The 13,767-nt window shown below is 42.8% G+C and overlaps 1 protein-coding gene across 2 annotated transcripts in view; it reads right to left on the bottom strand.

Moving 5' to 3' along the window:
* HTT (huntingtin) overlaps positions 1-13,767 on the bottom strand; it is a 143,724-nt gene that overhangs the window by 110,744 nt on the left and 19,213 nt on the right. For both annotated transcript variants that reach the window (XM_041751539.1, XM_041751538.1), the window contains exons 3-6: positions 10,283-10,403; positions 5,271-5,330; positions 4,838-4,917; positions 3,066-3,204 (exon numbers count right to left, since the gene is read on the bottom strand). In XM_041751539.1, the coding sequence (XP_041607473.1) occupies positions 3,066-3,204; positions 4,838-4,917; positions 5,271-5,330; positions 10,283-10,403 (400 nt within the window). The remainder of the gene's footprint in view (positions 1-3,065; positions 3,205-4,837; positions 4,918-5,270; positions 5,331-10,282; positions 10,404-13,767) is intronic.

A 13,767-nucleotide genomic window follows, 5' to 3' on the forward strand; every position in this document is an offset into this window, starting at 1 on the left:
GGCATGAGCAGGAGCAGACACTCGACAGCTTTTTGGCAGCATCCACTGAAGGTGAAATGTACGTCCCTACAATCCAGTAACACCCCGTTCTAGGATCCACCACAGTAGGCTGCACCTGTGCTCCAAATGACACACGCGAGAGCAGGCACAGCAGCAGCATTCGCAATGACCACAAAATAGAAATGGCCCGATGCTCAGCTACAATAAATGATAAACCGTGGCATATTTGCACAGTGATGTGCCACACAGGCATGAAACTGCATGAATTAACACACTGATGATGTGGAAGACTCTCATCAACTTAATATGCAGCAACAACTAAACCAGACAAAAAGAATGTATACTGAATGGGCTCTACCTATGTAGATTTTAAGAACAGCCCCTGTGGCTTCAAAAGACAGGTCAGTGGTAACTCCAGGGAGGCAGGAGGAACAGTGACAGGGAGAGGGAAGAGGGTATAAGGAGTTCCCAGGACTGGTAACACTCAACTTCACTCTATTGCGGCCCAACAAGGGGCACAGCAGTAATTTCTGTCTTGCCCTGTGTGTGCACTACACGTGAGTAAAACAAGCTTCAGGAGGAGTCTCAGTCTCCAGTAGGTCATCCTGAAAATGACCCTACACCTGAGATTCAGACTTCAGAACGAACGTGTTGTACTAGATGTATGAACGAACCTCTGCCACCCAGACACTCCCCTAAAATCATGAGTCCAAATTTTAAGAAGCATCAACTTACAAGGACAAAAAGAACAAGACAGGGACAAGAGTAGACTAGAGGTATCCACAAATTCTGCAAGCTACAAAGTAATAAACAAGTGCTGACTGCCCGCCTGGCTGGCGTCCCACAGGAAGACACATGCAGGCAAGCTTTTCTGGGAGTTGTGGAAGGCTTCTGAAGTCCGCTAAAGAAAGGCGGACTCAAGCCACAGAACTGCAAACAGCTCAGATTTGGGAGATGTCAGGGACACCTGAAAGCAGCCTGTCTGCCCCTGTACACACTGCTGGCCACTCAACCCCAGGTCTCCCCTCCCACCCGGCAGCCCAGGACGTAGCCTTCGATTCCCACTTCCCACAAAGACTGGGGGATAATCTCCAAAGATGTTGGCAGAGCTGAGGTCAGACATGACGCACAGAGAGAGAACAGATAAATGAAGAAAAAGTGACCAGTGAGACCACTGGCCTCGTGTATACCAGGATCCCAGGACAAACACAGCCAAGCTTACCTCTCAAAGTGGAGAATGAGGAACTTTCCCATAGGGATACCGATCGCCTCAAGAAGAAAAGACTTACTGAGATTGACACTTACAGAGACACAGTGGAAAAAGCAGGATCATGCTTCGGGAAGCTCACACAGGACAGACCCTGCCACACACTTGCTTCCAATAAACTTTTTAAAGTCTCACTCAAATCTAAATACACAACTACCAACATAAAAGTGAAAGACCAGAACAGGGAGAACAGAGGAAGTCAGAAGAACGGACAATGCAGAAGTCAAAGAAGGTTGTCAAGGGGATCCCTGGGTGGCGCAGCGGTTTGGTGCCTGCCTTTGGCCCAGGGCGCGATCCTGGAGACCGGGGATCGAATCCCACATCGGGCTCCCGGTGCATGGAGCCTGCTTCTCCCTCTGTCTGTGTCTCTGCCTCTCTCTCTCTCTCTGTGACTATCATAAATAAATAAAAAATTAAAAATAAATAAATAAATAAATAAATAAACAAACAAACAAAGAAGGTTGTCAAGAAAACTATAACTGATATCCTCAGAAAGATAGCTGAGTATATTCGCGAACCAAGAAAAGGATGATAGAAAACATTCTGAACACAAGGAGGAGCTCTTAGAAATTAAAAACACAACAGCAAAAAAACAAAAACAAAAACAAAAACACAACAGCAGGTACAAAAACTCAGCAGAAGGGTTTGAGATGGACATCTAGGAAGTACAGAAAAAAGAAAAGGAAAATAGAAATAAAACATAGCATAAATTCCATCACAAAAAGGGAGGATGCCTAGAAAGGTAAAGATATGGCATCTAGAAATCAGGCACCTAACACGAGAGCAGCAAAAATAGGATGACATTAAAGAAAAGTCCTAAGACATGACTATGCTTCACACCTAAAGAGCATCTAGACTAGACTGGGGCAAACAGCTGGAGAATTCTAGGACAGAGGACTCTGGTGGAGAAAACACACCCAACAAATTGTCTGTCATGTGGAGAATTGCATTAAGACATATTTTACAAAGCTGCTGGAAGGTATGAGAACACATGAATGGCCAAAGAATAACAAGCAAAATTAAAAAGAGGCGATTATTAACTCCCAAAAAAACAAGTTCAACAAAGAAATAGAATTCTAGCATAGACATAACTAGTTTTGACTATTACTCAGGCATGATAATGTCACAATGAATACTGATATAACTACAGTAAGAAGATGGGAGCCACATTAGGGCTAAATTTATCTCTCATAGTAAAAAAAAAAAAAAAAAATCCCATACCGGAAGTATATTGCTATAATACACATGCTATATAGCATAGTATCTAGAAGCGTGGAGGAAAATACCAAAAGAAACACTAACAAAAAACTGACCCACAAAAAGGAGGAAGTTAAGAACCTATAATCCTCAGACTATATGGCAGGGTCACAATTTCTGGACATTAAAAATAAAACATGAACGTGAAGTTTGCTTGTTTTTGCTTGTTGAGGCACAAAACAAACAGGAAGGCAAGTAGTCCCCACCAGCTGCAAGGTATCATCAGTGAGTTCTTCTGCCTGCAATCCTGGGATGGTCATCTCTCCCAAGCTAGGTCAGTCTAATACATCAAAAACCAATCTGTTCTGAAAAATCGCCTTTTGACTTTGCATCTATAAACCTTCTCCCTACTTAACTTTTCACTACATGATAAGAAAGCAGAAGTAGAAAGAAGCTCTTAGTGTGTCAAAAATAATTCAAAAGATTTTCATCTAAATCATGAAGCATAGTGTAACTCAAGAAGCACTCTGAAGTGACTGTCCAAAAGCTCTAACTGCCCACAAGACTCATGCACATCTGTGACTTGAGGTAATAATCATACCTTAATTTCATTGTCATTTGCAAAATTGCCAAAAGAAGCCATAATTTTGGGTACAGCTGCAGCCAAGGTCTCCTGAACAGATTCCTCAGGTCTCTTGCTTATTCGAGTCAGGCAAGGCAAAAGGTTTACCAAGTAAGGCCTGCATATGTGAAAGGAACATGAGTTATTCTTCCAGGTCTACTTTAGTGAGAAATATAAGCAATTACTTAGTACCTGTTAGGGAAGAGCCAGCTTTTATATGCAAAACAGTCTTTAACAGAAAGTAGGCAAATCTCAGTAAAAAGAATAAGAGGGCTAAATGCAGACCAAGTTCATATGCTGGAAGACACTTATCCTTCTTTTCTTCTATGATCACAGAGGACTCACAAAGCTGTTTTAAAAATTGTCTGTAGTAAATTATAATAGTATTCATATTTTAAATTAGAAAATAACATAAGAAAACACCAATTAAAAAAAAGAAATAAAAAAGTTTTCTTGAAAAAGGAGCATTACGAGGAAATATTTTTAGGTGTTCAAACTAAATAAAGCCTTAGAGATAAGACCGGCCCTCCAAAGAGGAAACTACTACAGGCAGTACAGGATGCAGGAGAAGCCAGTCACTGGGCAGAAGGCTGAAACCATAGGAGTCCCCTCAACAAACACGGGGCTAATGTGACAGGTGCCCTCATGTGGCAGAGAAAAGCAGTTCTACTCCTGGGACTATAGCAGGGAAGCTCGGCTGGCCTAAGGAGATGACTATTTTGCCAGAAAAAAATAAACCAGCCATGAGGAGCAAGAGAAACCTGCATGACTTTTAGAAGAAGCAAAATCAGGCCAATGAGTCAACCGAGAGTGTCTGAGATGATGGTAGCCACTGGAGGCTAAATCTCCCTAGGTAAGGAATCTGGATTTTATCTGAACAGCTCTGGGGAATGAGTAAAAAGTTTAAGTATGGGAATGACATGACCCAATCACATTTTTTAAGGTCACTCTGGCTGCTTTGTGGAGAACTTGTGATGTGTTGCTTCAGAAATATAACAAAATCTTCAAAATAAGGATAGTAAAAGAAAAACGTTATATAAAAAGAAATTTCCTTAGTGATGTATCTCTACAGCCACTTAAGATTCTTATTAAGCTCAAGCTCTGTGGGATAAATCATTGTTTCTTATTAACAGTGAGAGTTTCAGCCCTCCACCGGTTCCTCAGGGACACAGCCAAAGGTCTGTTGTGGGCCTCAGTTTTGCCGGTTAAGGAGAAGGAAGGCACAGATGAAACCTGGGATCTTCTGATTCTCAATCCACTAAGGATAGACTAGACTGTTCCCACTAGTCAGACTTTATTCACAGTTTAACAGTCATAGTTTTAACTTATGTGGGAGACAAGGGCATATTTTTCTAAAAGCCACGATGAGACTGGTTCTCAACCTCTGACCATGTGACAACTATCCTTTCAGTAACCAGCACGTGCAGACACGGTTCTCAGGACTGAGCTACAGTGAAGGACAGACAGGGAAGACCCCCGCTGTCCTGGGGAGCACAACCCTGTCTCTCGGTGGTGGTGGGAAATCAACAGAAAATGAAAAAGCAAACTGATAGCGTCCCCGAATATTGCTGAGAGCGAGAAGTGCTACAAAGGAAAGACAAGCAGGAAACATCAACTGTGATGCAGAGGCAGATAGCATTAGAGCTTGGGGAAGACCTCTGAGCCAGTGACACTGGAGCCGAGGGAAAGCAGCCACAGGAGCTGGCTCCCCACCAACAGATAGTAATAATAATCCTGAGTGCACAACTCACCTGCATTTCTGAGGCCGAACCAGGTGAGCCAGCTCAGCAAACCTCCACAGGGCAGCGCGCAGGCTCCGGGGAGCACCGTTCTGAGTGGGTTGAGAGTTACATTTAAGAATCACTGATGCTACTCCAAAAGGACTTCATAAAAAGAGCATTAATGTGACCGTTTATTTCTATGTTTAGACACAAGGTCACACAAACGTGTAACTACTGCAGAAGTGTTGACGTCTAGGGGCTTTAATTATAAAGACAGAAAAATTAATTCCTGTCCCATCTTATAAATAATGAAGAGGAACCTTGTGAAGGAAAATAAAGCAGTGAAGTCTACTTTACCAATAGCATTTCCATCTAACATTCCCACTTAGTAAATAAAAGACAAGATTTCACACAATCCAGGGGAGCAGTATCATTTATTCAATGACAGAAAACCAAAGCCTACCTTTTTGATTTCTTTATAGAGTTCTAACTGTAACCTCGGAAGATTAGAGTCCATCAGGGCCTACAACAAAACACAAAAGAGCTGTTCTCAGAAGACTCACTCCACCAGCCTAGGAGAAAACTAAAAGGCAATTAAAATTTCAATTTGGGGGCAAAGTGGAAGATAGCAGCAGCTGAACTAAGAACCTGCTCATTAAGAAAGAATATGTGTGTGTGTGTGTGTGTGTGTGTATAAATATAATATATATATAAAATATATATTTTTTTATATATATATATAAAAAACCTTTAATATTCAATGAGAGGAGAAAACACCCGAAAGGCTTCCTTCTTCATTAAAGTACACGCTGCTGGATGAACCAACATCAGTACCCTGTGGCGCCAGCAGGGTGGTTAAGCATACCTGGAAGACCAGAGCCTCTCGCTCTGGTGTGCAGAGCCTCCATACTTTCTGAGGGTCCTCCCTCAATGCATGGATGCTCCCAGTCCTATGGCTCAGAACCCACAGCCAGCGAGGAGCCTCATACTCCTCTTAACACCTTCCTTACCCTCATTCCTGCTCACTTATGGGCCAAACCACAACTAATGGCCATGAGGCCAACTTCAACCCAGTGAGAACAGCTGAGGGCAACCACTACCAGGAGCATAAAGTCCACATTAGAGAGGGCTTCTCAAGATGGAAGGAAGGGAGGGGAAAGATTCCTGGCCCCCACACGTGCCCGCAGAGAACAACTTCTCTGAAATGGTGTGTCAATGGCCTGTTCACCAAGAAGAGAGGAAAAGACGGAAAATCAAGCCTCTAATCAAGCTTCTTTCACCTGACTTAGAGCATATGATGTCTACAAACTGAGCTGCTCTTAGTAAAACTCCCATAAGTTCACTTACTAGTTCAGTGAGCCTGAAAAATCAAATGCAGACTCACATTTGGGGAGTTTCCAAAGCATAACAGTATCTCAGAAGTTTGTAAATCCCAACTCTTCCATTTCAGTTTGTACCAAATCCTTAAGCAAGCACACCAAAACAAACAGGTATTAAGATGCTACTTTGCAAATAAAATCAGAAGCTATATTCAAGTTTTATTTCATTTTGTTTTATTTTTTTTTAAGATTTTATTTATTTATTCATGAGATACAGAGAGAGAGAGAGGCAGAGACACAGGCGGAGGGAGAAGCAGGCTCCACGCAGGGAGCCCGATGTGGGACTCGATCCTCCGGGGACTTCAGGATCACGCCCTGGGCCAAAGGCAGGTGCTAAACCGCTGAGCCACCCAGGGATACCCCCTTCATTTTGTTTTATAAACTAATCTCAAACTTACTTTATAACAAGAGAAAACTAAACTTCAAATCCCTAATAATAGTACAGAATCAGGGTTACCAGTCACTGGGTGATGGCAGTTTGATCTCTCTCTGCTCCTGAACCCCTTCCTCGCCAAAGCAGACACATCCACTCAGCTACCAATCGAGCCCACAACAGTCCACCTCTGCCTCCTCGCTCACACTCCCAGGGCCCCTGTCCTGGCTTAGACCTCACTCTCCCATGCCTGGTCTTCTCAGCCTCTCACGTGGATTCTCAGTACACAGGTCTTTCTCTACTCCAACACAGGTTCCTCTTCCTTAATAAAGCACTCCGCTGACCACATCAAAAATCTTTGAGAGCTCCTCACTGTCTACCAAATAAAGTACAAGTCCCCACGAACTGACTCTCAACCCCTCCCTCCCACTCTCTGAGGGCACACACAGGAGCCACCCTCCTCTTTGAACTTGCAGAGGTTTCCTGGAGCCCCCTGGAGGCAGGGTGCTGCAGTGGTTAAAAAGGCCCCTAACCTCCTCACTCACCTACTAGCCACCACCTCCAGGAAGCCTTCTCTGCCTCCCCAGACAGAAGTCACCTAAGTCTCCTGACCACCACGATGACTTGCCAATGTCTCGCAGAACTTAAGAGTTTGTGTCATGTGTTGAGTTACTTCTGTACGAATGTGCTTCCCCACCTGAGATTGTAAATTACATAAGGTAGGAGCACACTGTCAGGCTGAGTCAGATCCCCACTGCATTTTCCTACATAAATGAAAAGCAACAGGTCCCATCTGCTAGGACCATGAGTCTGGTCCTCATTAGAAGCATATAACAATACTTAACAGAAGACGGAAGTCCAGGACCTGACTCCCAGGTGACCATGTCTGTGTCCCACCCCTCCCTGACATCCAAGCCAAGGACTATCTACACTCTCCCATGCCTGTCCTTCCTCTGCCACAATGAAAGCAAATCCAGCCAGATGCTGATCCGGCTCCAGCCTCCAGCCTGAATCTGAAGACTAGAGCATCTGAAGAAGCATAGATGTGAGTGCAGCCAAATCCCACCATGGCCACCTTCAAGCAGAAAAAAGAGGCTGAGGCTGATCTCTTAACATCCAGGGAGGTAACAGGAGAAACTATAATTTCTACACTGGGAGGCCTAAAACAGAGGAAATGGGAACAGGAGATGGCCAGTAAGACAACCCAGACCTTATATGACAACCCAGGGTCACAGCCCAACATCACCACACATATACCAAACTATTCAGTCCAGCAGTTCTTGGAAATAGGTCACTGAAGACAAAAGGCTTAAAAATGGAACAAAGCCCACATGTCCAATGGCCAACATCAGAGCAGTATGGGGTCATACTGTTCCCTCTGTCCTCCTTAATCCCCAACCCGCCACAAAGCAAGGCATGGTGCCCTCTTTAGGTGTTCTGATTCTAAGAACCAAGTTCAAGAACTGAAATATCAGAAAAAGCCCAGCCTGGTCCTGCCAGTGGGAATAAATAAAGCAAGCAAGGATATTTAGGCTTGGGGAGAAGTAAACAAACTGAAAGAGGCCATCTGTAAATATGCTGTGGGACCCCACATGCACGTGAGTATCACCAAGCGGTCACCTGGCATGGAGAGGAAGGTTAACCAGTCACCAGCTGTATGTTGCTATTGAAGACTGGGTACAAGCAACAGCAGGATGTGCAGGTGGAAGGAGAAGACCAGGCAGCTACCTACAGATGGAAGAGGGCCTCCCTCCAGCTGATCCCGACTGAGCAGACTGAGATGCTGTGGCTACTGAGGAGCCAGGAAAGTGTGGCCAGCCAAGTAAAAACATGCTGCCAGAAAGGAAGGATTCCTAGATGGCAGGAGACCACGAAGTCTCTGTGACAGATGAGAGAGACCAGCTGGTATTCTTGCATGCCCCTCAATCTCTTTGGTAAGAATATAAGAATCTCATTATTGGGGCACCTGGGGGGCTCAGTCAGTTAAGCGTCTTTTGGCTCAGGTCATGATCCCAGGGGGCAGGAGTCCTTGCTCAGCGGGGAACCTGCTTTTCTCTTTTCCTCTGCCCCTCTCCCTGCTTGTGTGAATGATTGCTCTCTCACAAATCAATCTTTATTTAAAAAAAAAAAAAAAAAAAAGACTCATTATTAGTAAGAATACTTCTCACCACATGGAGGATCAGTGAGTGGCCAAGATGGTGCTAAGCACATTACCTACATCACACCTTTGACCCTCACACACATGCTCACACACACTAGCAAACTTTGTCTGATCCCCTTTGTAGGTAAGGAAACTGAGGCTCACAGAAAAAAATACATTTCCCAAAGTTGTTCAGTTAGTAAGGGACAAGGCAAGACTCAAACACAGGTCTCCTTCACTCCAAAATCCATGTATGCTCTATCTGCCTAGCAGAGTGCCTCAATTTCCTTGAACGTAGAGGCAGGGGTGATCCTCTTCTGGAGGAAGGTTGAGCCCATGGAGAAGAAAGGAAGGGTAACTGCTTGGCCAATGTAAAATGTGACCACTCTCCAGAGAAAGCCCTGAGAAGGACTCCAAAGAACAATTTTGTTTATCAAGATCCTAACGGGAAGGAAAACAGTCAACTAATCCACATCAGCTCACAGTCCTTGGTTTATCTGGCCAAGTGAGTATTACTAGGAAAAGAGCCTTCAAGGAAAATGAAGAAATGCAGGCTCTTCTCCAAGGCTTATCTAAATAAACTTCTGGGGTGGAACCGGAAGCAGTAGGGGAAAAATAAGAAAACCAGGAAGATCCAAGAAACAAGGATTCCTGCAGAGGAAGTAACAAGGTGTATTATCTTATCAAGAAATAGTTTTTGGAAAGACTTACAACGCCAACTACAATGCTAGCACACCTACAGTGGGAGCTCCATCTAAGTCTGGACACACAGTCCAAAAGGCCCATCCACAAACACCAAAGTAGCTTAGAGGAAGGTGACCGGGATAGGCTGGGGACCCAAATGAGAAGGGCAGAATGAGAAAAACAAGGATAGCTCTCCAATACACTAAGAGTTATGGAAGAAGGACTTTATCTTCAAGGGCAAGAGAAAACAGAAGCTTGAAGCTCTGGTGATCTTGGGCTTGACATCAGCTACAGGACACGGAAGCAGTAGCAGCAGCAACGGACATTCTCCCCCTGCTCCTCAGCTTGCCTGTGGCCCAAGCCCTTTAGCTTTTTGGCTCTGCTGTCCTTCCCTGGGAACTCCTTCTGACCAGTCCAGCACCCCTAACCCCAGCTACCTGTTATGGAAGTTGCATCTTAACAGGCACATAGCGCTGCCTGAGCCAGGTCTCTGCAGGCGTGGGGAAAGCAGACAAAGGAAGGGAGGCAGGAGACAAAGAGACATGACTGGCGGGTTCCATTCACCCATCCCCTGCCTTCCCAGGGCCTCATAGCTGCTCTAGGCTCTGCACAAACAAAAGTTGGTGGCCGCAGTGAATTTTCTCCCAGAACACCAGTGGCCCTCAGGAGTGCCCACGTGTGACCTATGCATTGATTGGGTGTAAGGGAGAACACACTGCCTTCAAACTGAGCAGGGATAGCAAGCACGCAGACCGATATGAGAGCACCACCAAAGCACACACCAAATGGAACAGGTGCAAACATGCATAGGGACTCTGCCACTTAAATTGAAAGTTAAGACATAGTTTCTCATCTCAGCCCCAAGTCCAGCTCAGAAAGCGAGGCTCACAGGGTCTTACTTTTATGACTCTGTTGAGGCACTCGTCAGCCACCATCCGGACATCCGACTCTGCATCATCACTGCACAGCAGAAAAAGTTCCATAGCGATGCCCAGAAGTTTCTGAAATTCTGGAGAATTTCTAAATAAAAAAAAAAAAAAGAGAGAGAGAGAGAGAGAGAGAGAAAGACTGTCACAGCCAAGAGGAGCCTAAGAAGACATGACACCGAAATGCAATGAGGTATCTGGTATCTTATATGGGATTTTGGAACAAAAAAATGACATTACATAAACATTAAGGTTAATAAGTATATTAACACTTTTCATTAATTGTGAAAAACATACCACAGTAATATAAGATGCTAAGAATTGGGGTAACTGGATGTGGGGTTTAGGGCAACTCTCTAGATTATCTTCACAATCTAAAACTATTCTAAAATTTACAAGTTTATTTTAAAAAGAGATTGTACTTGCAAGACATTTCATTTTTTAAAAAGTTTTAGTTTAAAAATCTTAAAAAGAACTATTTTATATGTATTTAAACTCAAAAAAAAAAAAAAAGAGAAAAAGACACTAGTTCACTCCCCGAGAGCCCCCTGCTCGCTTTCTGCCAACAGGTTACTCTTACAAAATTCTTGAAACCCTGAACACAGTAAACCAAAATAACTCCCCCTCCTTTTTAATTTTACTTTTGATGTATCCCAAAGTATAACCATATTTCACTGTAGGCTACACACAATCACAGTCAGGCTGTGGTTTTGTTGCTCTAGTTCAGTTCTACAAAGACGGGAGTCTATATAATGCTTGTAAGTGATTTTAAGATGTTTGACTAAGAGAGCCTATCTGGGCTGTCAGGATCCATGTGGCTGAACACAACCAAGAGAGGCTGATGGGCCATGTACGTGGAACTGGATTAACAGTACCATGGAGTACTGTGAGCCAATAATAGGGCCCCTATATAATGCTGTTATTTTTGAAACCTCAAAATCCAATTACTGTCTCATGATCTTGACCAGCAGTACTCTGAAACAGAGGTCCCTCCCTTTCCCACTAGATCATAATTCCTACCAAAAGTCAGAAGAGCCACAAGCCTAAAGAAACCAAAGGACACGTGAGCAACAATCAACAAATTCAAGCAAGAAACAAAACATGCTGCCCAGCAGCACATCAGTCCTCATCCAAGTGGCACACAGCTGTGAGGACAGCACCAAGCAGGAAAGGCCTCTCTGATGGGGGCACTGCATTCAAATGCTGCCCCAAACAGCACTGGCTACTGCAGCACAATGAGAGCCACAGGTCTGATTTTATGCTTTCTAATGGGTACAACAAAAATAAAAAGAAACAGGTAAAATTAATTTTAAAAATATATTTCATTTAATATATCGAAAATATGATTATTTCAACACGTAATCAATGAAGAAATTAGTGGTATACGTAACAATCGTTTTTATAGCATATCTCAATTCGAACGCAAAATTTTCATCAGCTATATGTTTATCTGTGTCTCAACTTCATAAAACCCACAGATAAAAGAAGGTTCACTTTCAAGTTATAGATAAGTTCTGAAGAGCTAATGTACAACATAGTGACTATAATCAAAAATACTGTATTATGACTTCAAAGCTACTAAGAGACCCGATCTTAACTTTTCTCAACACGGAAAGGAAACAATAACTCTGTGACCTGAGAAAGGTGTCAGCTACCACTACTGTGGCAACTATACTGCAGCATATACAGACATCAAATCAACACACCATATACACCATACACTGCAAACCTGCACAATGTCATAAAGTCAATCATGTCTCAAAAGAAAAAAGAAAAAGAAGGTTCATACACCATTTCCAATTATGTTTAAAAGTTCTTCAATAACTAGACTGAATATTGATTTTTAAATTTTAATTTCATTAATAAAACAGATACAGGGCTAATGAGGTTACAGATTTCTTCCTGAGAGAGCTTTAGAAATGTGCCTCTCATGAAACCTGTCCATTTCACCTAAATCGTCTAATTTACCACATAATGTTGCTCCTAATACTCCCTCATAATCCTGTTGATTATCTATAGAACACATACTAAACTCACCTCCCTCACTCCAGACACTGGTAACGTGTGACTTCACTCTTTACCTGGTCAGTGGGTCCAATGAGGCTTACAGAGGCTCTCAAAGAACTCACTTCCAGCTTTATTGACCTTCTATATTTATAGACTTCTGTTTTCTATTTTATTAACTGCAGCTCTTATCTTTATGTTCATTCTTCTGCTAAATTTGGGTTTCATTTGCTCTTGCTTTTTAAGTTTCCTGAGATGGAAGCAGAGGTCACTGATTTGAGACCTTTCTGTTTTTCCTACAGCATGCACTGGCTGCTATAAACTGTCCTCGGGTATGCTGCAGCAGTATACCACAACTTTTGAAATCCTGTTTTTATTTTCAGTCAATTCAAAATACTTTCAGATTTCCCCTTGATTTTCTCTGTGACCCCAGGTCATGTGGAAATGTCTTACTTGTGTTCGAGACGATCTTTCTGGAACAGATTCCAATTCAATCCCATTGAAGTCAGAGAGCACACTTGTATGAACCTTCCTACACACAGACTTGCTGTATACCCCAACATATGGTCTCTCTTGGCAAATGTGCTGTGAGCACCTGAGAAGAGCGTGTCTCCTGCTGTTCTGGGTGGAGTGTATATATGCCAACCAGGCCACAAGGGTGGGTAGTGTTGTTCCAGTCTTCCAGATTTGATGTCTGCTGCTCTTAAGAATGCTTGAGAGAGGTTACTGAAATCTGACTATAATTGTCAATTTGTCTATTTTTCTTGCAATTCAATAAGGTTTTGCTTCATGTATTTTTGAAGCTCTTTACTTAGCTACATAAACATTAAGGATTGTTATGCTCCTTCAATGAACTGATGCATTTATCATTATAAAATGACCATCTTATTTCTGATAATAGCTTTGCTTAGAAATTCATCGTCTGATATTAACAGAAGTACCTGTGATTAGTGCTAGCATGGTCAGCCTCTTTCTATTCTTTTATTATTAAGCTATGTGTGCCTTTATACTTAAAAACAGGTTTACTGTAGGCAGAATATATGGGGTCTTGGTTTTTCATCAGATCTGAAAAAACTTGTCTCTCATGCTTAACAGCATTATTGATGTAACTAGATTTAAATCTACCATCACACTATTTCCTTCCTTCTTATCCCAGGTGCTCTTTATGTGCCTTTTTCCCTATTTCTGCTTTCTTTTGGGTTGAGTATTTTTACAACTCCATTTTGTCTTGTTTTTCAGTTTATTAGCTATAACTCTTTGTTGTACTTTCAATTTTTGCCTTGTTCATAGTATACATCTTTAATGCATCCCAGTCTGCCTTAATGACATTACACGACATCACATATAGCATAAGAAACTAACGACAGTACTAGATTCCTTTCCTGAGGCTGCTGTAACAAATTACTAGAAACTGGGTGGCTGAAAATCACAGGCTTTCACCCTCTCACAGTTCC

This window comes from Vulpes lagopus, chromosome 4 (genome assembly GCF_018345385.1).
Source record: "Vulpes lagopus strain Blue_001 chromosome 4, ASM1834538v1, whole genome shotgun sequence".
NCBI lineage: Eukaryota > Metazoa > Chordata > Mammalia > Carnivora > Canidae > Vulpes > Vulpes lagopus.